Source organism: Cynoglossus semilaevis, chromosome 19 (genome assembly GCF_000523025.1).
Source record: "Cynoglossus semilaevis isolate Cse_v1.0 chromosome 19, Cse_v1.0, whole genome shotgun sequence".
Classification (NCBI taxonomy): domain Eukaryota; kingdom Metazoa; phylum Chordata; class Actinopteri; order Pleuronectiformes; family Cynoglossidae; genus Cynoglossus; species Cynoglossus semilaevis.
Genome location: NC_024325.1, coordinates 9,109,783 through 9,136,292, shown reverse-complemented (window position 1 = coordinate 9,136,292; position 26,510 = coordinate 9,109,783). Strand labels below are relative to the sequence as shown.

Below are 26,510 nucleotides of genomic sequence, written 5' to 3'. Positions count from 1 at the left end.
TTGTGGTGCCTGTAAGCTATCAGATTCGACAACGCTGATTGGGTACATTTCTGTCTGTATGCGCATTTTCACCTCAGAAACAGGTCAAGCAATTGGCTGCGTTGTTGCTGACGTGAAACGCTCCCCAGAAGCATCGAAACGCCCCGGCAGCACAGAAGAGGTGTGGCGAAATGAACCGAGTGGAAGTTATATATATATATATAAGAATTTACATTACATATGACATTTTATGGTGCATTTTAAACACACTCGTACTTAAAACAAGTGATTATTGTTTATTTTAATGCCTTCATTTTTAAGGTTTATTAAAAAATAGATTCAAAATACCAGGGGGGCGTTGCGCGAACGAGCCGCGGCATGTGACATGAGTCGCCGAAAAAGTTTGCCGCTCCCCTTTAAAATCACAGGTGCACGAATACACGCTGCACGGTAATGGCGGCTCTACCTGGTCCGGATGAACGGCTGAGATAGAAAGGTAAGAACGTTTTGGATAATGTTTCCCCCGTACTGTTGGTGTTTTCGTTATGTTTACTGTAGCTAAATAGCTTAACCTTTTTTGTTACTGTTTTGCTGAAACTAATTTAAAAAACGCTGAGCTACTTTTGAATTTGTTTGGGGAATGTGTTAATTTGTCGACACACGTTAGTGTTACAACCTGAGTGTGTTTTATAGTAAATCTCTTAAAGCAACTATTTACATAGTATTAAACTTGTTATCAACATTGTTCAAAATCAACAGATTGGATTTCTGCGCACAGAGACCAGCATCAAAGTAGACTCCTGAAACTGGGGAAAAAAGGTGAGTGATCTGTGGAGGCAAACTCGGGTTTTCTTTTTAGTAAGAGTACTTATTTGACAAATTGTGTTAATTCCAAAATTTTGTTTTTGTTTATTTTCAAGATTGATCATCCTGAAGATCTTCAACACAGTAGGGAGTGTCATTTTTCTTTTATTCTTCGTGGCCGCTGTGCCCTGTGTGTGTGACTGTGTGAAACATAGTAGTACCAGCAAACACACAACAAAATTCAGGTGGCCATTTGCCACCTGAATTTTGTCTTGTTTGTTTCCTTTCTGTTTTTCCTGTCTTGAGTTTAAAGGCAGTAGAATCTGTATTTTGGAGCAGGAGCCATAGACAGGAAGCAGTCTTTCTCCAATGTATACTTTCAAATCTGTGTGTGGTGGACCAGATGTTGAACTAGTGCTAGACTGACATGTTGTTCTCAACTTTGAAGAGAAGGTCAGCTTAGTTTGAACTGTGGGCATGTCTTGTTTTGGCTGCTATGTCAAAACGCCGATGTGCAGTAGTGGGTAAAGTTCCTCTTGGCTTCTATGCCCATCTGTCTCCTGTCCTTTATTTCTCAGTGTGACCATTAACTAGTCTCCGAGGAACATAGCTTTTTAATTTCACTGGCAGTTTATATAATTGAAACTCCACAATTTTGATCGCCCGTTTGCGTCGTCGTACACAATGTTTTGGCCGTTTTCAACAATTTTGGACGCTGCGGTCATTTTCAACAATTTTGGATTTCCTGGACCGTCGCCATGATTCTGGACACCTCAGCTGATGTCATTTTCTGGCTGTCTGGTTGCTGTCCAGTGTGACTACCTGAATTCCAACTTCATCTACTGCCATGGATATCAACAAGTCATGTATTTGCTTAACCTTTGTACATTTTGCAAATGTATTTCCTTGACTTTTGTTAATGTATTTTATGCTCTTTGTACCTTTTGTAAATGTATATTTGGTCATTGATGTCTTAAACCAAACACCTTCTCTCAGATTTATTTTTAGCTTTAGTTTACAATCAGTCCGAATTTAATGAGCTCAGTTTCCTTCACACCAGAGAACAAGGTCAGCAGTCGACTCAGTGTGGAAAGGTTCTCGTCCTTCCCCTTCTTCATGGTTCTTAATTAAATCCAGTCATGAATTCTTACTGTGTGCTGTACCATGGACGCAGTTTCCAAAATCAGACTTCACCCTCTTATCACTCCCCACTCCCCCCCCCCCCCCCCCCCCCCCCCCCCCCCCTCAACAAAAAAAATGCCACCAAAGTCGATGTGAAGTCCTTTAGAGCAGAATGAATGGAGATGTAGTTTATAAACAAGTGTTTGTAGTTTTCTTTTTCCATAGTGTTCTCTTTTTTTTTTGTTTTTGGCCGCATCTAGGAATATACATGAGAAGCCATGATTCAGCCGTGATTCAGTTGATGGTTGCTTTGTTTGCTCGTTTTTACCAATTCCTTTTCTTTCTTTCTTTTTTAGAGTAGAAGGAGAACATTTATTAATAAATAATATTTATTAAACATTTAGTCAATACATTATTAAAAATATGTATTGACCTCTTTTTTTTTGTACTGAATAGCAGAAGACAAAGGTACTGATGTTGGATGCTAATGGCAGCTCAAATTACCCTTTGAAGTTTACAGTTTAATCTGAGACTTAGTATATTATATTTTATCCTTTCATGTAGATTTAAAGCAAGCTGATAATGAACTCTGGTAAAGATTAGGTCAATGGTAGTCGGTAGGTCAAATTCGTTATGTTTTGTTGGGACCTCCATTCCTTTTAGTTACATTTCTTGAAATGTCAAAATAAACTGTTTTCATTTTAACATAATTGCATAAGTCTTTCTCTCACCCTTTGTTATCACTTTGAATTCCCAAGTCCAAGAAATGGAAAGAAGACAAAATGTTAATCTGTGTTTTCCATGAAACTAAATGCCATGTTGCAGAAGTGGAAATTCAAAATATTTCCACTTTGTTACTATATTTATTATTTCCTGAAATAGAAAGACACAAACAGTAGGTAGATGTATGTCTTGCAGCTGTTTGTGACTCATACTAATACAAATAATCTGGAAAAATATCAAGAACAATTTGTAGAAGTTGACTTCATATATTGCTTCATGGAGTTGGTGGATTCAAGTCCTTACTGTGAATCTCGGCTAAAAATAACTCAGAACTTTGATGGATATAATATATAAAAAATGTTTAAAAAAATTCAATCTGATTATTCTTCAAAAATTAATGTGAATGTAACATGTCAATCCCACTTATCATCACCTTCAAGTGTATCCTTAGTCTAAACTCTTATTTAACTATGAATTGAATACACTCACATGGGTTTGAACTACTGTACTTTACGTCATGCTATAGCCTGTATAAAAACACCGTGGTGAGTAATGCCACGTTATTCCTATCTAACACTGAATGAGTATATGCTAGTTGACCCTCAAGCAGGCTGCTGGATTCTTCTAGCTCATTGGAGTGTCTGGGGGGCAGGATTAACAGAGCAGCTGTCACAGGAAGGCCCAATCCCCTGTTGGATTCCATTGGTGTGTTCTGTTCGCTACAAATAGACAGTCTAGTAGTTTCTGAAGTTATGTTTGGAGTGTGAGCTGTGGAGGCTTGAGTCAGGGGGCAGGAATTTACTGATAGGGTTGTCTGTGTGGGTATAAAAGCTCTCAGCTGAGAGGCAGGCAACAGTTTGGGAAAAACATTTTCAAACGGAGCTAAAGGGCTACAGTCAGCTACTCTCCCTTACAACAACACTGCTGCTGCCTAAACAACTCATCTATGGCCGAGAGAAGGATTCCTTTCTCCATGCTGCGCACACCGAGCTGGGATCCATTCCACGACTGGCACCAGAGCAGTCGCCTTTTTGATCAGTGCTTCGGCATGCCAGCACTACCGGAGGATTTTGCCACATTCCCTAGCACCCACTGGCCAGGTTACATGAGGCCCTCTATCATGGCCCCCAGCATGACTCCCATGGTCCCCCACGCCCCTATGATGCTCCCTGGACCCATGATGGACCAGCAGGCCCGTGCCCTTTCCCGCCAGATGAGCAGCGGAATGTCAGAGATCAAACAGACCCAGGACAACTGGAAGGTGACTCTGGATGTCAACCACTTTTCACCTGAGGAGCTATTGGTGAAAACAAAGGATGGTGTGGTTGAAATCTCAGGTGAGCGGTCATCCTGACACTGAGTCCTGAAGTATGCTAATAACATTCTGGCATTTTAGTTGGATGTTGAAGTTCATTTCAGTCCTCCATTGACCAAACCTGAAGCAGGATTCACCCAAATTGGTTAAAGTCACAGTTCAACTTTCCTTCAGCATGTAAAGTAATGACAAATCTTGTGTTTATAGCACAAACCTATACTGAAGTGTTTCTCACATTTGGATCATTTAATGTAAATATAGGGTAACCTAAGTGCATTCAAATGCATTGTAGACTGTAGAGTGAACTGAACTGCTGTTAAATTCACATTTGGTTTACAACAGCAGCTACAAAAATGAACAAAAGCAACATGAAGAGGCAGAAATACTTTGTCTCACAAAAACAAAGCAGATGCATTGCTGCAGAGTTACGCAACATCCTGAGACTATTTAATGAGATACACTAAACTGTAGGGTGGGAGCATGGAAAACAATCCAAAACATTTGGACATGTGGGAGTCTTACAGCAGCTCACAGATGAGATCAGTTAAAAAAATGTTTAAAAAAACCCTCCTTCATTGTGTTTACAAGAACCAGAGCAGCAGAATGCAAACATGGAGGTGTGGAAGAGATGATTTAATGGCGTTGCTTTTTCTCGGAGTCACTTTCAGCCCCTCTGCCCTCACTCAACCAGCGTCTGCTTCTTTAAAAGGAAAACTGGATGAAGGCCAGGCACAGGGTTTAGTTGTGGACTGTGGAAAATACTGCGTCTCCTGGTTGAGAGGCTGGGCAGTGATAACCAAAGCTTTAGACTTAGAGTTAAGATAGACCAAAACGAATGCTTACTGTCACCAAGATTAAAAACAGAACAGCTGAACCTAGGGGTTAACATAGAGTTATTGAGGGATTAAGTATTAGCGTTACCATCAGGAAAGTCAACACAATTGTTTTTACCACACAATGGGAAAATATCATTTTCAGTTAAGTGGTCTTGATGTATGTTTAAATGTATTTTAAAGTGGTCTTTAATGCTGATTATGCATTCTTACCCATAAAGACATGTTCTTACAGTCTTCCAAAAATACATTACAAATATGCATAACACAGACATAATAGTATAGTATATAATGGTAACTCATTTCGGCAAAGGTAATCTTGACATATAATATTGTTGTGTCCATCTTTATACCTCCCTTTTCACCATTCTATACTATATAGTTTGGTGATGCTGACATTTTTCTTTTTTTCAACTACAGAAAGGTGTTGTCCTGTAGGTAACATAATTTCTTCTTGTGTCTTTAGGCAAACATGAGGAGAGGAAGGATGAGCACGGTTTCATATCAAGGAGCTTCACCAGGAAATACACGTATGTTTTCAGCATTTAAATTCCTTTATGTTAAAGGGAAACATTTTTAAATGTGAATCCAAAGAAACAATACAGATCAAATGTTTTCAATAACACTGGGATTGTTTAATGGTGGCATTCCTCAGGCCAAGACTGCATGGCTACGATTTCTTTATCATTGTGTTGCATCCTTGTCTCTCATCTTGGTTTGGCCTGTAGAGGCCTGGCTGCTGCTGACGTCTTAATTTCATGCTCTGTAAAGCAGCAGCATCAGGCACCATCTTTATCTTCCACAAGTACACTCTGTCTCTGAGTTTGAAGCTTCCTACATCTCTGCTGCCACCTGGAGGATGGTATCGACTAAATTCATTTTTCTACACTTGCTCTCTGAACTAACTGTGGTGTTTTGCTCCTCTCCAGCCTGCCCTCTGCAGCTAACATCGAGAAGGTGACCTCCTCCCTGTCTCCTGAAGGTGTGCTCACCATCGAAGCTCCTTTTATCAAACCAGCCATTCAGTCCTCAGAGATCACAATACCTGTCACCGTGGATGACAAAAGTGGTGTGGTGAAGAAGTAAAACGACAAACAGAACTGTGTTGCTCTCTCTCTCTCTCTCTCACACACACACACACACAAAGTGAAAGTCACATTCAATCAGTAAATAACTTTGTCTCTATAAGCCTTCCCCAGTTTGAGCTAATTGCCCCTACTCCAAGCTGAACACATTGTGTGAACACATCTGCATCGGTGACATAATCCTCCTCTATCTGCTTTGAATACACTGTGTAATTTAAAGTACATAGGAATGTTACCAAGGCTTTTCACCATTTCTCCTTTTATAATCAGTAACAATAGGCTGGCTCCACCTTCTTTGTCTGTGGAATACAAACAAACAACAATAACAATAAAGACATTAAAAAATATGTCTTTCTTTTTTCAGTTACAAACGTCCCTATTTCAAGGAAATATAATTTGCTACAGTCATTGCCTCGACTATATTTTATTTTTAGACAAAGAACGTTTATGTATGCCATTCAGTATCAAAACATTTTGTTAATGCTAAAAAAGGTTTATTAAATAGTGGATTTGAAATATACAGCTTCGCAATACAAGCTACCTGAAATACGATACTTCGATACGATATGATATAACTTTCGCAAAGTTTTCCTCAGTGTCGCACTCACTGTTCCTTGCTGGGTTATTTTACCTGTCACTTTATTTCTCTGTTTCCCTCTCTCTCTTTTTCTATCATCTTTATTGAATCGACTCCCAGTCCTTCTCTGGAGCTGTTTCGCTCACTGTCCCTGGCTGGGTTATTTTACCCATTTTTATAACAATAATATAAAATGTTTTCTTAATTATTTTATATTATCAATATGTTTGTTTATATCTATGTTTTTGATGTTAAGATGTAGAATTTTAATTTAACTAATTATTAGTATATTTCTGGGGGCTTGAACGAATTAATTGACTTTTAGCTATTTTTAATGGGGAAAATGCAACCGAGATACGAGTGGATCGACCTACGAGTGCTGTTGTAGAACGGGTTAAACTCATATCTCGAAGCCCTACTGTAGTTAGTATTTTAAATTGTTTGTTGACAATAGTTGTGATTATTGTTGAGAGAATAATTTAATATTATAACTAATTGCCTCATTAAAAACCCAAATAGGCCATAAGTTGAACCCGATTATCGTTTCATCTCGCTCCGACGTCTGGGAGCTACACGATCTCAACTTCATTAAAAAAAACGAGTTACGTCAAACTTACGTAAACACGTAATCACCAGGACACGTGATCGTGCTAGGCCAATCGAGTAGCTGGTTGATGTTTAATACTTTCGGCTGTATTTCTTCGTGTTACGAAGTGATCTCAGATATAACCGTGCCTCATTAAAAACCCAAATAGGCCATAAGTTGAACCCGATTATCGTTTCATCTCGCTCCGACGTCTGGGAGCTACACGATCTCAACTTCATTAAAAAAAACGAGTTACGTCAAACTTACGTAAACACGTGATCACCAGGACACGTGATCGTGCTAGGCCAGTAGCTGGTTGATAGCTTTTTTTTTTTCTGATACGTAACATCCGCCAATGTGCAAAACCCGGAACATAATTTCTCCGGCACTACACGACCAGGGTGAGTTATTGAGCTTTTTATTCTCCTAACACTTGTTATAGTAAACAACTGGAATTAACAATTTTTAGGCAGAGCGTATATGCATGTTGTCAAGGAGTTCTTAAAATCATAAATGTTATGTATTCAACAGAGATTATTAACAAATGTATGAAAAATGAATGAGATGACCCCCAGACCAGTGATATTCTGTAATGGCCACCAAATGAGCATGTTATCAGAGGCGTTTTATTTGGTCAAAATGTCATAATCTACATTGTAGTCTACATGAAAATGACATCATTCATTGTTTGTTCATTACTGTTTAAGCAATGTTCATTGTGACAGTTAATTTGATTTAGTCCTTATTCTGCAAAGGTTTCTCTGATTGGAATCAGCTCTCAGTTTATGGTGTAATGATGAGACATAGAATATCATTATGAACGTTCCTCTGTTTTGTTTATGCAGGGAAACCAAGATTGGAATTTGAGGTTACCAGATTATCTCTTGTTTTTATTAGATGACTTATTTGTCAACGCATTTTGTTTTTATGATTATGCTTCGTATAACTTTTTTGTTCATGTTTTTATTGACAAAGTCTTTGACCAAAACTATCAGTCGATGAAATTAGCAATGAATATAAATGAGTTATGATGTCAAGTGGTGTGGATTAGTTGAACTTGTCATTTTACAAAAACTAAGTGTGGACTAATGAGGGTCAAAAGTGGCTAATACTGTGAGTATGACTTAAATCTTTTGTAATTGTTTAGACTTATATTAAATATTTGCTCTTTTTGTTCCAGATCTTAATACTTGGTTGTTCCGCGATCTGATTGAGATGGTGTGTGTTTGTGCCACCTCATTAGGAAGAACCATCTTGACATTCACTGTGATGGTAGATAGATAGATAGACAGGTAGATAGATAGATAGATAGACAGATAGATAGATCTTTATGAATCCCTTGGGAATTCCCTTTGGGAAATTTAGGAATGGTTACAAACATGATGGTAACATGTAACTTGATTTGCTGTTTGATTTTAGTACTTTTCTACTCAGCTACATGTATAGTGTTGTTTTTTACTTGTCCACAATATTTACTTCAGCTTTTAAACGTTTGTGTTTTCACAGTATTGTCTACACACTGTATCTTCCTAATTGTAAACTGTTTACTGTTGAACATTTTGTTCTTCACAGATGTTTCTGATCAGTGGATGACTTATCTTCTGGAACTACCTTCAAGATAAATTGCCAGGTCTGCCTTAGAAAATACAAGGAGAGTAAGTATTTCATGGACTAGCTTTTGAACTAGCAGCCTTTATTTTTTGCTTCAGGTCAACTGTGAACTCAGCTGCTCGATCAAAACATTTTCTCCTGTTTTTTTTTAATTTTGCATTTGATTTTTTCCCCCCCAGAATTCAAACCATTTCTCATTGCACGTGTGAATGGGATGTTTTCTGCAAACCTGTCAATGCACCTGAACATCTCGAAATTGACTGCAATAGCTGCATTCATTTTGGTAACGTGTAACCTTTTCAAAACAAAATTCTTAAACTAAATCTTTTCTTTTGGGAAGCAGACTTCAGTGGATGCATTGAGGTGTTGGATAACACTGCCGTTAACACTGTTTGTAATGTTTAAAATGTCATGTTCAGGGCTTCAGACTGCCACCATTGGTTGTATTTAAAAACCTGTTTTTGTGTCATTGCAGTTACATTTTTATTTTGACTTGATTTTTTTCCTGCTCCTCTCTAGTGCACTGACATGGCAATATCATTATACCAGTGCTTCAACCTCTAGTCTTTCCCCGTGGCTCCATTCATCATGTGTAATTTCAGCCAAGTCTTTGAAATTGATTTTCTTTCTGTCTGATTTTCACAGGTGTTTATGAGTCTTGCTGTAAGATCGGAGACCTGTTCTGATCTGCAGTATTTAGTCGGCACTGTGTGCTGTAAAAAGTGTGACTTCGGTAACTTTGTTTCTTCATCTTAATTCAGCAGTATTAGTAAGCAAACAATATTAATTAGGGTTAAAACATGTATATTCTTAGAATAGTCTTAAATTTGATTTGTTAACACTACTCTTCTCTAGTCTGATCTAGTTGTGCTTTTCTCATGGTAACACAAAGGCTGCAAAATCACAACTTCATATATTGATCTAATCCCTAGGGTTCTTTGTCAAAAAGGATTGCAAATCTCCTTCGCGGGACCCTGTTTGTTATAAGTGTTACTCTGGAACCTTTATGAATGTCTCCAATGGACTCAAAGAGTGCTTCAACTGTACAGAGTGTAATCCAGGTAAAACCTTCATAGTTTGTACCAAATTTACTTAATTTTACCAGTTGAACCTGTGAGTGGATGGACTTGTCTTTGCAGATTTTTCTTTTTTTAGGTGATCAATTTATAGCTCAGATGTTTCTACCATATAAAAATTAAAGATTACAAAACACCTCAGCTCAGAGAAACTGATGTCTTCTTACTGAGTCCATGTCTTCTGAAGACAGTGTTTTTTTCATTTGTTTTAATGTATTCTTTACAGATTTGGGCCTGGAGATATCCTCTAACTGTGTTGGCATCAGGGATACAACATGTAAACCTCTGGACGGATTCTTCTGTACAAGTTGGCTGTCAGATGATCACTGTGAAGCTGCACAGAAACACACACATGTGTGTCCACCAGGACAGTTCATCAAAACGAATGGTAATTAAAAAATTAAGTGTAAAGAAAGGACAGTGCACAGTTGAAGTTGTGCTATACCTGACATATACATGACTGTGTGTATGACTGTGATGCATTTGAACAGGAACAGCCTTGAATGACACAGAATGTGCAGCCTGTCCTGCTGGGAAATCGGTGTCTCTACCTCACCCACAGTAAGTGACTGTAACAGTGGACATGAACAGTGTTCAGAACATTGAATTTTGCGTGTGGCTGGAGTGATCTGGTCTAAAGTTGAGGTGTAAAAACAAACAAAAGTATTCATCCAAACATATTCAGAAACACTGTGGACGCTGACACCAGCACCTGGTACTTCATCTGTGTTCAAGTGTTTGCATCATGTAGTGAAATTGTCCATCTCTCTTTGCAGGTGTCAGTCTTCAGCTGATGCTAAACATGAACACTCCAGATATTCAATTTGGATTTTGCTTACTTTGTTCATTGTATTAATTATTATTGGTATTCTGGCAGTGTTCCCAATACTGAAAGCTCATGTGAACAAGGTACGTCCTGTGCACTAACCTCCTGGTAAGACATTGTTTTTAATAGATCTTTTTTTTTCTTTGGGATTCAGGCAGGACCTTAGAAAAAAGTGAACAGGATAAACCTAAATCTACTGCCATCTATTTGCCATGACATGTACTGCATTTATGCTTAAAACAACACCTTTATTTTTATCAAAATTTAACACACAGAAATGTGATGTGCATTTATCCAGCAGAGCACATCTGAACAGTCCAGTACACTCACTATACAGTATAGTATACTGCTGTCGTTTATGACACATGTAGTTGTAGTTCTCGATCGTGGCAGTAATTCAAGTCAAGTCTCCATCTGGCTGTGTACCCTGTGTTTCTCTGATATTCCACCTCGCTGTTATTTTAAAGATTACTGTTGCTGTTTATTGTGTTCTCATTGATTCATTCATCTGATCGATCTAGCTCTTACTGCTTAGATCAGCACTCCCCTTTTTTTCCTTAATGTTCCTGGTTCCACAACAGACGGTATCACACAATGGGGTATCTTATACATCTGAGGATGAAACAGTTGCACTGAGATAGGAAGATGCCACCACGCCTTGATGCTGTGTTATGTTCCAGTGACCGTGTGTTCTCTTTTTACACTGACAGATATTGCTGGAGGTACTGAACCTCACCCCTTTCATATGCACATACAACCAACCCTGCGGTGATGGCCAAGCGGGGGGCGTGTCATCAGGAATCATATGAGTCAGGTGTGTGTCTTGTGCTTGCCGTATCCCTGAGACTGACTCACCGAACCCCTGGGGTTCGATCGAAGGTTGAGAACCACTGAACACTAAACCATACATCATGGCTGGTCTCACCACCGTCCTGTAAACCTTTCCCTTCACCTTAGCTGACACAGATCACTCCTGACACTTTTCTCCAGCTGTTCCATCCTGCCTGCACTCTATTCTTCACCTCTCTTCCACAGTCTCCTCTGTTCTGAACGGCTGATCCTTGTTACCTCACTATTTCACTGTTCTCCATGAAGGTGCCATGTTCAGATCAACACACTTGGCAGCTGGTAGACTAAAACCTAAAACCTGCTGATTTGGTTCCTTAACCAGCGAGTCACTACTGTCCCTATAGTTTTATTTGTTATCCAGTGTAAAACTTAGTTTAATATAAGCTCAAAATCATGGAGCACTGATTCTAATAGTTTGTTTCGTTCACTCTTCCATATTCCTGAACGCCTTGAACAAAGAACAGGATTTAATATCTCAAAAGCATTAAAAGTTCACTGTAGTGTTAAATATAATTACCTTTTTTTTAGCTAAGAAAATGTGAATACCGTATTTTCTGTTCTCCATGAAGGTGCCATGTTCAGATCAACACACTTGGCAGCTGGTAGACTAAAACCTAAAACCTGCTGATTTGGTTCCTTAACCAGCGAGTCACTACTGTCCCTATAGTTTTATTTGTTATCCAGTGTAAAACTTAGTTTAATATAAGCTCAAAATCATGGAGCACTGATTCTAATAGTTTGTTTCGTTCACTCTTCCATATTCCTGAACGCCTTGAACAAAGAACAGGATTTAATATCTCAAAAGCATTAAAAGTTCACTGTAGTGTTAAATATAATTACCTTTTTTTTAGCTAAGAAAATGTGAATATATTTTTTTTTGATGAGGGAAACTTGAGAATAATGCATTTTGTCTTTTCTGTTGCACAAATTGCACACATTTAGATATGGCCCCCAAAAGTGTCTGTCCTTAGCTCAGGTCTTGGGGCTAAGCCCTGTTTCTCACTGTATAATGCCAAGAGTATTTTTGAACTGTCCTATTCACAAGCTGCCTGTTTTTCCTATGCTTATATGTAAGAAAGAAAGAAAAGGAGATATGCTAATAGTTAGTTTTCTGCCTATTTGTTTGTTTTGTTTTTTATGTACAAATATGTATGTACATGAATGTCATGAATAATATATTTATACCAGGTGTGCAGTCTTACACTTTCTCACCAGTATGAGCCAAGTTTTTAATTTTAAAACAGCTGGAGACTGGAATACTAAAGAACTGAGCACAATGTTTGAAACGACAGTGCAGTGACCTACGCAACCCTGTGTTTAGAAAACTTCCATGTATTTACTTTGTCCTCAACGAACAAGTAAAAATTAAATATGCACATAATGAGTTCCAATCCTTTTCCTAAACACGTACGGTCCTTTTCTTTAGCACCATCGTGTGGTCACATCTAGTAACACAGGCCAAAACTGAACAGAAATGCCATTGTGCCAACCACTGCCACTGCTCCATTGTGGGAATAAATGAAAATGTATTATTTTGCTACTCTGCGTGTATGTCCAGCAATGATAATAGAAATGTATTGTTGATAATTTGAAATGTATTTGTAGCATTAGCATTTCAATTGACATGTTAGTAGTTCCACAGTGTAGCGGTTAGCACACCCGCCACATGTCTGCCTTACCCACAGAGGGTCCTGGGTTAGAGCACCAGAGGAATCACATATCCCTAATGGCACCTCTTGTGGCAGCCTGTGGGGGCTGCAACGACTCACACTGTGAATTTCCCCATCATTGGACTTGCTTACTATACTATACTATACTATACTGCTGCTACAATGTTAGTTGTAGCAGCAGTAGTGATAGCACTTGAGTACTACTAACACATGGTACACATCCAAAGTCATACTTGCTCTCTGGAAGCTGCAGTAATATGTGATGAAGGGCAGACGGACGTTTGCTTTTGCACGCTCTAAACCACTTAGCGTTTCAGCCTATGCTCTTTCCTCTGAGTCACAACTTCCTTCCAGAAAAAACACAGAGCTAAATTATTCATGCCAGTCTCTGACAATCAACCATTTTTGCAGCCTGTACACCAGAAAGTACTGCCTCACGTAAAGGCACACATATGACAGTGGTAATGATATTTGTAGATTTTCTGTAGTAGTACTTGTAGAAGTACAGTAGTTTCAGTGACCACAGTAGGTAGTAGCAAAAGCATTAGTAATGTTAGTACACGTAGATGGAGGGAGGGAGGGATGGAGGGAGGGAGGGAGGTAGCAGCTACGGAGTAGCTGTAGTAGCTGCAGTGCTAGTTATTATAGTGTTGTTATTGTAAGTAGTTGTTTTTGCATGAGATACGTAAAAATAGCATAGCATAACAACAAACTGTATTATGATGTAGCATAGAGCAATAGAACTTGTAACTCAACGTTAACTTTATGTTTCAGAAACTGTCTTTTCAAAAATGTCGTTGTTCATCATCACTGTGCCTGAGAATATATCAAATACTGCAATATATAAAAACACAAACACGTTGCCTTAAACATCACACATAGATAGTTGATTTAGTTGTAAAAAAAAAAAAACTAGTTTCATCTGGAATGACTATGTTTGAGATCAATACACGATCTCTTCATCTTCAGTCATTTTTTTCTATCACGGGGAGAAGCTTTTTTTTTTGTTGGCTCTGCACAGGAAGTCCTTCATGTTGCCATGGCAGCAAATAAAGGCCCATTAAATCAGTGAACACCTTCTGTCTTTGTGCTTTGAGTATGAAATGTATTGAGGACGGAGGAGTGATATTGTTGTTGATGCTCATCTGTAGTGTCATTTAAAATGTAGAAAATGTATAAATGCAGCTGTTTTGGCCAGATCTAAACTGTGGAAATAAAAATACTGACGTCAGCTGCTGCTGTTTGCTTTATCAATAAGTAGCCAACACCGTTCCCCACCCATTGTAAATCCTGCTCTTGTGTTATATATTCACCAGTGAAATAGAGAGTATAAAATTGTCCGTCAACCATCAGGTTCCGTCTAGAACAGTCGAGGTCACTATGGTCACTGTGGTCACTTAGTTAAGGTTAAAGGTCACTAAGTAATTGTGGATTCTTAGACTTGCCCTGAAAAACATCTAGAGACCTGTCCTGTGATACTACATGTACAGTACTAACTGTATACACTGAATACTCTGTGTACACTGATAAGGCCTGCTGCTGTAGTCTCGTTTGAACTGGTACCAAAGTTCAGGTGTGTAATAAACAAGAAATACCAGATAAAGACTGGGCGTGGCAGCGGGTCGATATGAAGATTTACCTTATGTTGAACCACAAACCCACTTGTCACTGATCTGGTGTAAACGTATTGAAGATGTTCATCCATGGAGCTCGTGATGACATGCGGTGGTTTCATATTTGCTAACCCAGTTCTGTTCACAGAAAAATGTCACAGAAGCAGGAAATAACGGGATTATTTTTAGAAATCAGACACATTTGACTTCTTCTGTAATTTTTTCTGTAATGGTTACATTTCTAGCATGAATGTTTTTGTTTTATTAGCAAACATTGATTTTGTATAGTATTAATGCGTTAAAAGGATTTGGAGGAGAAAAGACTTATTTCCGAATCATTACACAGAGTAACTATTCAACACAGCTGTTCCCAACCTATTACTGTACCAAGGACCAGTAGACCAGTAGGCCAGTAGACCAGTAGACCAATCCCAGGAAGTACTGGAGACCAGTAGTAGCACCTGACTCTACTCCATCTATGAAGCTGACAGATTGATGGATATTTAAGGCTTGATGACTTTTCAAAACACAATCACAAATCACAGTGCTGATCCTGTTAACATAGGAAAGACATTATTTTGGAAAACTGCTTTAACTTAAGTAAATTATTAATTATATCGCTGCAGGCTGGTACCAAACCTGTCCGGGGACTGGGGTCCCTGTCAATATGTCAGAAACGAGTGCAGTCTTGTCTCCAGAGCTGTTAGCTTAAATTTTTTGTAGCATTTTTTTTTTAAATCGTGGTGTAATGTTTAATCGTGGTGTAACCTAGGGAAGGTGGAGATGGTAATGAATGTCCTGAGATAGTTTTTTTATATATTGGATGAAGGTTAGAGAGTTGGAGAGTTGACATGCAGGAAAAAAAGACGATCTATTAGAAAATTCATGAAAGTTCTAAAGATAGATTTTGAAATGGTTGTTTAGTAGCACAGATGATCAGAGGTAGATGTAAATTTAATAAAGACGCAGGTAAGACCATGCTTTATGTCGCAAAATACGTTAGAGCTGAGTATTATAATATACTATAATAATAGTATAAAAACTCGCAAAATACGTTAGAGCTGAGTATTACAGTAGCCTCGGTGGACTTTTTTTTAACTAATTTAAATGTACGTTTTTGTAAAAAGGTTTCATTCATTTTATCGGAACAATAATTTCTGTGATTTTTTTTTTTTTTTATCTTTGAGAGGACGTTTTTACTCCCTAATGTGTCTATTTGTTTTTTCTTTCCTCTGGCCGTCCTGGTCAAAATGGGTCTTATAATTGGGAAACAGTCATAACTTTGTCTAATTATATTCCTTCACAGTTCATAAACCCACAAAATTAACATTTACCCTTCAATTCCCACACAGTCACTTTGGTGTAATGAGTTGAACTTCCCAACAGCTGTTTACCAAGTAATTAGCCGGGCCACAGTGATTCTTGGGCGAATGCGTCCACGAGGGGTAAATGTTGTTTTCACTCTTTGTCATGTTTGTAGCAGACACGTTAGTGAGTGCATTTTCTAGTTTGAATATCGGAAGTGATTTACTACGTGTTGCACTTTTACTCACTAATCTTTCCCCAACGCTGCATCAATCTGCGGTGAATACATGTCATGTGAGGCGTCAGTTTTCTCAGCTAATGTCACAAACACCTTCCACTCCCGTTGTCAAATATCACACGCAAATATTTCCTTCACTTTTTTTCGCAACCCTGCCAAGAACTGCATATCACCATATTGATGTCTGTAACAGATCAATTTATTGTTAACAATCACGGGTTTGGTATAGCGTACTTCAGCAAATGGAGTAAACACAGATTAAAATAAGCTAGCTAACAATCGCAATAAAAAGAAATAAATAGTAAATAATCTGATTCTAGTAATTCCATGTTCAGAATAATACATAACATCTACAGTATAAGTTAATGAATTGAAGCTACTGTATAAATACATCACCAGCATGCACAATATTGTATGATGGAGGATACTGGAGCAGTTATCATCTTACACTGAAGAAACAGTATGGTAGGCAAGTGCATTTCTCGATTCAGAAGAAAGTGAAAACAAAGGGAATCCACAAACCTCGTACCTCCTTCGTGAGCTCCCAGCTCACATTTTTTGTGTGTGCTCTAACTGAGTTCACGAATCAAGTCTGTAGTTACATGTGCAGATTCGGTGATCCTAAGTCGAGAAAGATGGCGGACGCTAATTTTTAACTTGACTTTTTTTGGCATTGCTATCCAAATAGTAGCGAAACAGTCCTCTACAAACGACCCAATGGAAGTTGGTACAGTAACAACAATACTGACAATAGAAATTGGGTGTCCAAAAACAGTTAATTTATTCAATAAAGCACATCAGCACATGAGAGGAACAAGCTGCACTAACTTTACTTAACGAGTTTGTATTTTTCGTTACAGTATGACTGTGAGTGGGACACACACCTGACACAAAGCAAATATAAACGCTTCATTTATTTCTTTTTCTTTTTTTCTTTTTTTTTGAATGTTTTCCTCAGTGACAGACACAACCTGCTTTCCGCTCAGCAATAACGATGTGGTGAAACTAAAGATGCGCCGTACGTACGTTGTGTATTGATGTTTGCCTCTCCTAAAGCCCATCGCCGTCTCCTTCACTCTCTATCACTAAACAATGCCATGACATTCAAAAGTTATGTTAAATTTCTTGTTGCGTAAGCGTGGGGACTCATCTTTGTTAATGCTCCACCCCTCACTAATCACAATAAGGACAGCTCAGATTCATTTGCATGATTGGACCGGTCGTCACAGGTCCAAAGGTTTCGTTACCTCAAACCCACACTGTGATGAATGGCATACCACTTTCTTCTAAAGTGGTGTTTGGCAAATGCGTCAGAGGCTATTAAGGGCAGGGTTGGGATCTTAATTGTTGGTTATTTGTCAAACTAATATCGTCTTCCCTCCTCCTACTTTTTTTTTTATCATTTAAATCGTAAAATAACAGCAGCAATGTTAGTAACATCAGCTCAATTAGCCACTGATGTTTCACCACCCGTCCCACCCTCCCATTTTTTTTAATTTCTAGGATTTTTTGAACACTATTTTTTTTTATGTATTTTTGTCATAATGACCGAGCATGTTGTGTTGTTTTGGCATATTGAGGTTTCAGATTCTTTAGTTGTTGCCCTCTCCTCCTTCGTCATCCTGCTGGTCGCTCGTCCACAGCGTCAAGTTGTCTCGTAGCAGCTGCATGATGAGAGTGGAGTCTTTGTAGGAATCCTCGTTGAGGGTGTCCAGCTCGGCGATGGCATCGTCAAAGGCGGTTTTGGCCAGGTGGCACGCCTGCTCTGGGGCATTCTGGATCTCGTAGTAGAAGACGGAGTAGTTAAGGGCCAGACCCAGGCGGATGGGATGGGTGGGTTGCATGTGCTCCTTGCTGATCTCGTGGGCCTCGCTGTAGGACTTCTCGGAGGACTCCACCACAGCGGCTCTCTTCTCCCCTGTGGCCACCTCGGCCAGGTAACGGTAGTAGTCACCCTTCATCTTCAGGTAAAACACCTTGCTCTCGTGCTGTGTTTCGTTGCAATTCTTGATCAGGAAGTTGTCGAGCAGGTTGAGCACATCCTGGCACACGGACTCCAGCTCTTTCTCGATCTTTTCCCGATAGGCCCGGACCATCTCGATCTTCTTCTCATTGCCGTCAGACGACGTCTTCTGCTCAATGCTGGAGATGACACGCCAGGATGAGCGCCTTGCTCCCACCACGTTCTTATAGGCCACAGAGAGCAGGTTCCTCTCCTCGTTGGTTAGTGCTTCATTCAGCTCTGTCACCTGAAAGAACACAATGTCCAAGTACTTTAGTTAGCCCTTAAAACGGAACCCAAATGCTAAACTTAGAGAGCGTGAAACGAATCACACACACATATATATATATATATGATGGAATACATTAATCCAGTGATTACATTCATTTTCAATGGCAGGTTTGTTTCACACCTACGGACACAATTGTCTATTGTCTTATTTTCACCTTTATGAAAACAATGTTTAAACACAATGGGCGTAAACCTGACCATATACTGTACATTCAAAGAATTACTGGAACTACAAATACGGGAGGCATGAGAGGGCAAATAGCAATTCTCTGATTCAATCTCCTGTTTCCATGGCAACTGCAGGATCCGCTTTGTTTGTGAGGTTCATATTATCCCCGTTGGAGACGGTGGCCGCCTGCTGCTAAGGACACCGATGCAGCTACGACGAAATCCGCTACTCACTGATTTCAGGTTAGTGCAGAACAGACTAAAAAAAATAGAAGGTAAAAAAATATGATAAACCGAGTGAAATACGTAATGTTTATCTACATTAAAAATAACATATTTCAATATTGAGCACTAACAGTATTCTACTTTCCTGTAAATAATGGCCCACTTTTATTTTTCTACTGGAGTCTAAAATGAGCTTTTTACCAAATGTAACAAATGTTATACCAATTCAGTATACCAGATCTATTTTTTAATTACAATTTTAAATAAGTACACTCGACATATAGTGGGATCATTTACCCAGTTGTCTGGCTTGAAAAACTAAACTACTTTGCCTTCCTTGTCACACATGTAAGTGGGTGGAGGAACCCTAGCAGGTTAACTAAGGAGTGGTTCCAGGAAAACAGAAATTTACAATGGGCATATCTAAAATAACCTCTGTACTAGCAAACAAGAAGCACCATTGTTGCATAATGATCTCATTTCAAACCCATGGAGAGCCCCAGGGAGCGCGCCCCTCTGCCCCCCCCCCCCCCCCCCCCCCCAAGAAAAAACTCATGTCGCCTGTGCCATTTCCTTCACAGAATTCACAAACTACAGTTTTTGCAAAGGCAACAAATGCTGGCAGAATCTGCTAGAGCACCTGATTTCCAGAAAGGTAAAAAAAAAAGCAAAGAAAATAAGGTCCAGGTCACTTGTCTGTACAAATCTGGCTGGTATTGTTTTTAACAAGGCTGCAGAGTGAGCAGGAAGCCTCTGCTGAAAGCAGAAAGCTGTACTGCACAGATGACAATAGGGCTCTGTCTACACAGAAAGCTCATCATTTGCGCCTGCTCTCTCATGACTCATCCCTACACACGGCTGTAAAACACCCAGACCACTGAGTGTTAACTCAAACAAAGGGCAGCCAGGACAATCAATAACTTCCTCTTTGACAGCTCTCTGCATGACCATTCATATCCTCACTGAGAAAATGCTGAATGGCATAGAACTTGAGATGATAGGTTGGCCGTCATTAGAGGCCAGGTTAGTACTAAATGCTAACCGTTACCATCTTGTTTTTTCTTTTTGCTATTTTTAAAAATTGTAATCATCAGGTTTCTCCTCCTTCTGTCTCCTTCTGGCTAATCTATCGTCATTTCCTGTCCCTTAGGCAGTGGTGACTATCCCTGCACCCTGGTTGACCCACTGTCTTTCTTCAGCGTACAGAGACACTACCTGACATGGCTGCTGGTGTGAAAAGCACTACCTTGTTTGGTTTCAGTGAATGCAGTGCTAAAAATAAGGGTTTTTACAAGACAGTAACAAATAATAGTAGGTTTTTCCCACAAATACAACAGATATCCATACTAAGGGCTGATTATTATTATTGGTTTTACAGGGATTGATTCAAGATATTAAATAAAGTATTAGTGTTATAGATTAATCCAAATGCACAGTGTCCTATGTAATACAGTGCTTCACTCCATTAGTGGCTCTACTGAGGAACTAAAAACTAACACAGCAGTAATGGTTTGGCTGCATTACATTACTCTCAACTCACTAAGTATCGCTATCATTACCTTTCCTGGGGTTAGCATGAACAGAATGTCACATAAAAGACCACCGGTTCTTAAATAAAGACAATATGATATTATCTGTAATCAGGATGGTATTGACCGTACGGACCGGATCATTAGAAAAGATCTCTAGTGTCTTTAAGGAATCCATTTTGTGCACATCTCCAGCATACACCAGTGACGGTTACTGGTTCAATGCCCTTTAAAGTCTTACATTTCTTCAACAGATCCCAGCAGAACACAGAAGCAGAAAGTCAATAAAATAGAGTAAAAAGGAAGCTTTAAGATGGTCAAACAGTGTCCTTGCTTGGTTTTCTTGCAGACTGTGCCAAACCTTCAGCAGCATTATTCACTCCAACAATTCTATTGCTGCAGTAGCACTTGGCTGTAAAGCAACTACAGACTGTCAGCACCATCACGGTGAGTTAAACATTCTGGGTTTAAAAAAAAGATGTTCTGCTCACTTTGTTTCTCTGTGACAGTTAACATTTGAATATATTTTCTTTGTATGGTTTATTATGGATCGAACTCTAAAATGCATTAAATTGTTTTAGAGTTTAGAATTTAGCCAAAGGTAGTAGAAAGTAACAGATAGAATTCTTCAATTACCAGTACAAAGCACACAAGTAATAAGCGAGGAACAACTCAACAATGGTAAAAGATAATGACAAATCACCAAGTGCATTTCAGCAGCTATGGTTCCAAATTTACAGTAGGTGTGTGTAGGCAGATGCAGTGGGTCTGTAGCATTGCAACTTTGTGACTCAACACTGAGTCAGGACACAGTAAATCCTGAGGTGTCCTGAGATAACGCTGGCTGGACTCACGGACAGACTGGGGCTGGGGCGAGTCTTCGTACTCTATGATGTTCTCTGCAGCCACTCCACTTGAGGTGGTGAATTACAACAGGAAGATTATTTATTATCTTGGTTAGTGTCTTATTCTCTACTTTATAGATTGACTTCATCCCATGTGAAGTGTGGTGTAAAATCACAGTCAGGACAGTTTGTACGAGTAAACTTCAATCATTTTACAACTATGGAACATCCCACTCCCACCTACTCCCACCTACCTGATAAATCAATACTGTTAGTCTTGACATCTGGAAAACAACATCCAGTGCATAGCTCTCCAGGTACTGGAGTTTCCTCCGGTAAACGGGGGTTAAACGGACACAATAAGTCCATTCATAAAAGTCCTGTAGTAATATCTTAGTTGGCCTCAAAAATTCCAACATGAACTACATCTGTTGTTAATGCACTAAAATGAACTTTTTATTAATATTTATATAATTATTTACATGATGAGACTTACATTTCGGGATAGAAATAGAGTAAAATGGTGATGTGTGGGTTCCATGAATGGTTTTCTTACCTCAGCTCACCTCAGTGTGTGTGTGTGTGTGTGTGTGTGTGTTGCCCCTCATGAACTCTTACAGGCTTCTCAGGAGATGAGGTCAACAGAAGCATAAATATCTGCCTATGAAAACTCAACATAAGAGGTAGTGTTATAAAGAATCTATTTATCACCAGACTCCCAAAGAGCATAAATAGGATGTTATTTCAATGGAACGACTTATTAAACTGATATATTGCCTTGATTGTTACAAAATGAGAAATTAAAAAAACAAAACACCTATTAAATGTGTAATTCAAGTGTTTCCTAGAGAAAAAAACACCTCCATGTGGTGCCTTTGGTCTGCGGTGACTGAAAGAGGCAAAACCATTGCCCGAACATGTCTAACACATTTGGTCTGTGTATTTTGTCCATACTCAGATGATGTAATCTAACAGAAGAACATCTGACATTGACAAGAATAGATGTTCACATGTCAGTTTGATGACATTGTTGCAATTTCACATTCATTTATTAGCTGTTAGCAAGTAACCTATCTTCCTAAACAAATGTGTTCATTTACCTTCATGCAGAATGTTTAGGATGTTTTACACATGAGGTAAAGGTACAGCAGCCATTTTAGTTGTGTAGAATGTACAGGAAGAGGACAATGTATGATGACAATGACAATGTTCGGACAGCGTCACAGAGCTAATATCTTAATAAACTGGTTGTTGTCAGGCAATTATTCCCTTGAACACAAGACAAAAAAAACATCTCTGATCAATAATATCTGTGTTACCTACATAACTTCTTCAACGGCTGAATCACGATGTAATCTGTTTCACACAATCTTCAGTCTATTGTGTAAAAATATAAAGATTTTAATTTTTCAGTTACTTATTTACTCGGTGATCTTAGATCATCAGACACCGTCCTTGGATATATTCCCAATCTCACAAGGGTCAGTGCTAAAAGTACAACGCTAACAGTTTTTACTAACATTTCTACTCATTTGGGATGTGCCTAGTTTCTGTTCTCTAAAGCGTAGCCACTACCAGGACGGGAGCAGTGAGCATCACATTCTGTGATCCTGGGTATTTGGTTCTGTTGGCACGGTTACCATGCCTGCAGTGGCAAGGGATTCCCCTCAAATGATGGGCGAGGCAGCAGACACACCCGCTGCCTAGTGCTGCAGAGAGACAAGGCCGGGGCAGTTCTCCTTCCTCTGACTAGGCACAAATTGAAGGGGTGGAGCCCTGAACCCTTTGGTATTACTGCTACACCATGATGCTGAAGAAGAGATGCTTACAGTGTACTCTTTGAAAAAAGAAAAGAATAAAACAAAACCAAAGGCTAACTTGTTGACTTTGGGTCAACAGGCTGATGTTGGAAAAATACATGTCTCTTGTTTGTCTTTGCTGTGTCATTGCGGAAAACGCAAAATGTATTTAAATCCATTGAAATTTACACTCATATCATCACACTTAACTCACTGGACTTTGAAATAATAAGAAAAAGGATCAATTATTTCATATAAACTCTTCTAAATCCAAATCCATAATAATATTAGGTCTAATGTTGTACATAAAGGTAACAATGGGGGACGCTGCCCTCATCCTAACTTTCCTACATTTCCCCCTGTGCGATGGTTTTGTCCAAATACTGAGAATGCATAGGCCGCCTATGAAATGGTGCACTACGGGTGGGCCCTGCACTGCATCTTGGCAGATGCTGCGGCACGCCTCTGTGTGTGTGTGGGAAACCTGATGGAAGAGGTCGAGGACGCAGGGATGCGGTTGCTGCACAGCATCGATTGACACAGGCAGTCTGTCATGCCTCAGATCTCGGGCCAGGGAAAATAAAAAAGCATTTGCTGCAGTAAAACATCCACTGAGCTCTCTGAAGAGCAAATGCTATGCAGCCACCATTAAAACCCACCTTTGAGAGGAAAATTCTTCCTAGTTTGCGAGCTGCCTCTGTGCTAATCTATTGTGATCAACGGCACTACTCATTGTAATGCGCCAGCAACGTAGCAATGAGACGGACAGTGTCTCCAACAGCAGCTAAGGGGAGGGAGGAGAGGAGAGGTAGAGAAACACCCTAAGGTCTTCACAGATATCTAGATGGGATCATTTAGTGAGTCTACGCAAAACCTAATCGTTAACTTTAACCAGCACCAGTAAACGCCTCATCCAAAGTTTAATCGAGGCATGATTTACATTCTGTCTGACTAACCAGACATAAGTTTCTGACCATTGTGAAAGATCTACTGATTTTAAAATAGTAGCTGTCTAAACCAGAAAATGTCCCTGAAAGACTAGAAAATCAAGTGTGTGTGTGTGTGAAGGAGAGAAAGACAGAGAGAGAGGGAGAGAGAGAGTGAGCACTGAGTAGCTATTCTTTTTGGGACTACCATTCATTTCTATATACAAACCCATGTCTTACCCTGGGCCTTAAAATACCATGTGTTACTGTTTGGTCCTCAATTTTAGAAAACTGTAATTCAAATATTGCATTTATGCTCATCACCACCTTGAAATTGTATTAAATCTTATTAGGGTAATGTAATAGTCCTCGAGTACTTAATACTCATTTAAAACAGTTAAGGTCACTTAACTAACAGTAACCAACACACATGGTATGGGGGAGGAGAGGGGGTCATTGTTAAAGCTCAGCATCCTGTAAACCGGAACACGACCATCACCATCATCATCACCCTGCGATGTCACTCTCATCATCATGGTCCCACCTATCGTTCGTCCTCTGCGCATTTTTCGACGCGACGCCTTTATCGTCCCTCCAAAACCACACTGGCCCCTAGGTCCATTCCAACAATCGTCCTAACGCTGATTTTGTTGCGTTATTTCCACCGTGTGTCTCCGCAGCCTGCTCGTTTGTGAAGGAGCCGGGCCAAAGGCACCGCCCCAACATCTCTGCCCAGCATAATCCGCCGCAGCACGGCGACAGTGAAAAGATCTGATTTATCGTGAAGACATCACGTCGGATGAACCTTGGTGAATCCGAGAAAATGACACTGTGGTGTCGGAAACGCCTGAACACAGGCTTCACACAGGCCTCTTCATAGATGATGCTGACTGAAACCTACAACAGCACTGCTTTCTCACACCCACTGCTGTCTTTATCACGCGTGTCGTCCATAATAACCACTACTTCCATATCATAAAGGGTGGCTTCATGATAAATGTCTTAACGTCAAGACTAGGTTCCTTTTATAACATTGGAGTTATATCATTGCCTTAATTGGGGGTTTACACCTTTTTTTTTTTTTTACATGAATAGGTAATTACATGTATTCGAAATGACAGAAGGCTGATGACAGAGGGAGGCAACTCACCGATTTCATGGCAGCTGCCATATCATCGTACCGCTCCGCCTGCTCGGCCAGCCGGGCTTTTTGCACCAGTTGCTCGCGGTCCACCATTTTAGACGTCGTTGTTGGTGTCCTGTGTATGTGTTCTTAAGGGCAGGACGTCGTTGTATTAATGTTTGAAGGCAGAGTGGAGTTAACGGTTCGTCTCCCTGCAGCTGCTGCCTGCTGTCTGTGCGCCTGCCGACGGGATGCCCCTCCCCCTCTGACCGATTTTCCTAGGCTGTGTCACCACCCAAGTGGGCGTGGTTTTTCAGAGTGATGTAACGGTTCTGTCAGCCTAAAGAGAGAGCGAGGCAGAGTGGCAGAGAGAGAGCATGTGGCGCTCTAGCGCCCCCACAGTCTGAGGTAATCAGGAATATTGAGCTCTTTAAAAGTGCTGTGCGTCGTTCTGGTGAAAATTGTAATGACTAAGGTCTCACCTCCGATCATCCTGGGGCCCTGTGTGTAAAGTTATTCTACTAAGAGATTTAGATTGTTATAATCCAGTAGTATGATTGTATCATAGAATAGAAAGGTGCTGAGGTACGAGGTACGAACAGTGCCGTATATTTTCGCAGCTAGGCCTTCAGTGGCATCCTTCCTGAATAAATCCACATCTTAATAATGTCACTGTGGCTACAGAAACCATCAATATTCACATCCTAGATAACTAATGTAGCCTTAATAACAACATTAAAGCAACTTTGACCATCAATTTGTGCATTCTTTGACCATCCAATCAAATCACTCAAATTGCCTAAAGAACTGTGGGCAAACTAGAAGACCTTGGCTAGAGAAACAATCTCATTGCCATTCATTTTATGTTCCCAGCATCATCACTACTGATCCTGAAGGCCTCAAGGCAGATTTATTTTGCCCTGGCAACACATGAAGCTGAATATCTGATTGGATTAGAAACCAGAAAAAAGCTGAGCATGAGAATGAACGATGAAAACAGAATACTTTACTATTTTATCAATATTAATGAAACATGATTCAGATTCTTTTTAGGCCAGCAGACAAAGGTTTACTGGCCATGACTTCAGGACCACTAACAAGTACAAATGCTAAGCATTGTTGCTCATTTAGCACATCTTTAAGCTATACACTCTGCATTATGCTAATGTGTGAGGCGTTAGAAGTGGGTTATTATCTCTGGTTAGTCTACATACAGTATTAACGTAGAAGTAATGTCCATGTTGATTTCTTCACTGCTGTCTGCTACCAAACACCAACTCTCAACAGGTCTCTGGTTCAAATACATGCCAGCATGGCAAACGTTACATCACTGTGCATGCGTCTGTCATAAGCCCCCAATTTCCTGGCAGCCATTTCTCTCTCACTTCTC

At 39.7% G+C, this 26,510-nt stretch overlaps 3 protein-coding genes and 1 long non-coding RNA gene across 7 annotated transcripts; 3 read left to right on the top strand and 1 right to left on the bottom strand.

Moving 5' to 3' along the window:
• Window positions 1-3,358: 3,358 nt before the first annotated feature.
• Window positions 3,359-6,208, top strand: hspb1 (heat shock protein, alpha-crystallin-related, 1). The gene is made up of 3 exons (XM_008332797.3): window positions 3,359-3,965; window positions 5,243-5,306; window positions 5,706-6,208. The coding sequence occupies exons 1-3, from the start codon at window positions 3,575-3,577 to the stop codon at window positions 5,860-5,862; spliced, it is 612 nt and encodes a 203-aa protein (XP_008331019.1). The 5' UTR covers window positions 3,359-3,574; the 3' UTR covers window positions 5,863-6,208.
• Window positions 6,209-7,388: 1,180 nt separating this feature from the next.
• Window positions 7,389-15,706, top strand: LOC103395179 (tumor necrosis factor receptor superfamily member 14-like). Of its 4 annotated transcripts, XR_003052909.1 has the most exons (10): window positions 7,389-7,425; window positions 8,597-8,679; window positions 8,815-8,918; window positions 9,281-9,368; window positions 9,568-9,696; window positions 9,938-10,099; window positions 10,203-10,272; window positions 10,488-10,620; window positions 11,248-11,632; window positions 11,956-15,706. XR_003052909.1 is itself a non-coding variant. In XM_008332796.3 (9 exons), the coding sequence occupies exons 3-9, from the start codon at window positions 8,850-8,852 to the stop codon at window positions 11,344-11,346; spliced, it is 750 nt and encodes a 249-aa protein (XP_008331018.1). In that variant the 5' UTR covers window positions 7,389-7,425; window positions 8,597-8,679; window positions 8,815-8,849; the 3' UTR covers window positions 11,347-11,937. The 4 variants fall into 4 exon arrangements, 2 of the variants coding, with proteins under 2 accessions (XP_008331018.1, XP_024921434.1); XM_008332796.3 differs by lacking the exon at window positions 11,956-15,706 and having other exon boundaries at window positions 11,248-11,937; XM_025065666.1 differs by lacking the exon at window positions 11,956-15,706 and having other exon boundaries at window positions 10,488-10,645; window positions 11,248-11,380.
• A 687-nt stretch (window positions 15,707-16,393) lies between these two features.
• On the bottom strand, window positions 16,394-25,399 carry ywhag1 (3-monooxygenase/tryptophan 5-monooxygenase activation protein, gamma polypeptide 1). The gene is made up of 2 exons (XM_008332793.2): window positions 25,148-25,399; window positions 16,394-18,461 (listed from the first exon to the last, which is right to left on the bottom strand). Exons 1-2 carry the CDS (start codon window positions 25,232-25,234, stop codon window positions 17,805-17,807), a joined length of 744 nt encoding a protein of 247 aa, XP_008331015.1. The 5' UTR covers window positions 25,235-25,399; the 3' UTR covers window positions 16,394-17,804.
• Window positions 18,492-25,130, top strand: LOC112488624 (uncharacterized). The gene is made up of 3 exons (XR_003052908.1): window positions 18,492-18,916; window positions 20,777-20,874; window positions 21,893-25,130. It is a non-coding gene; the product is annotated as an uncharacterized LOC112488624 (long non-coding RNA).
• Window positions 25,400-26,510: the final 1,111 nt, after the last annotated feature.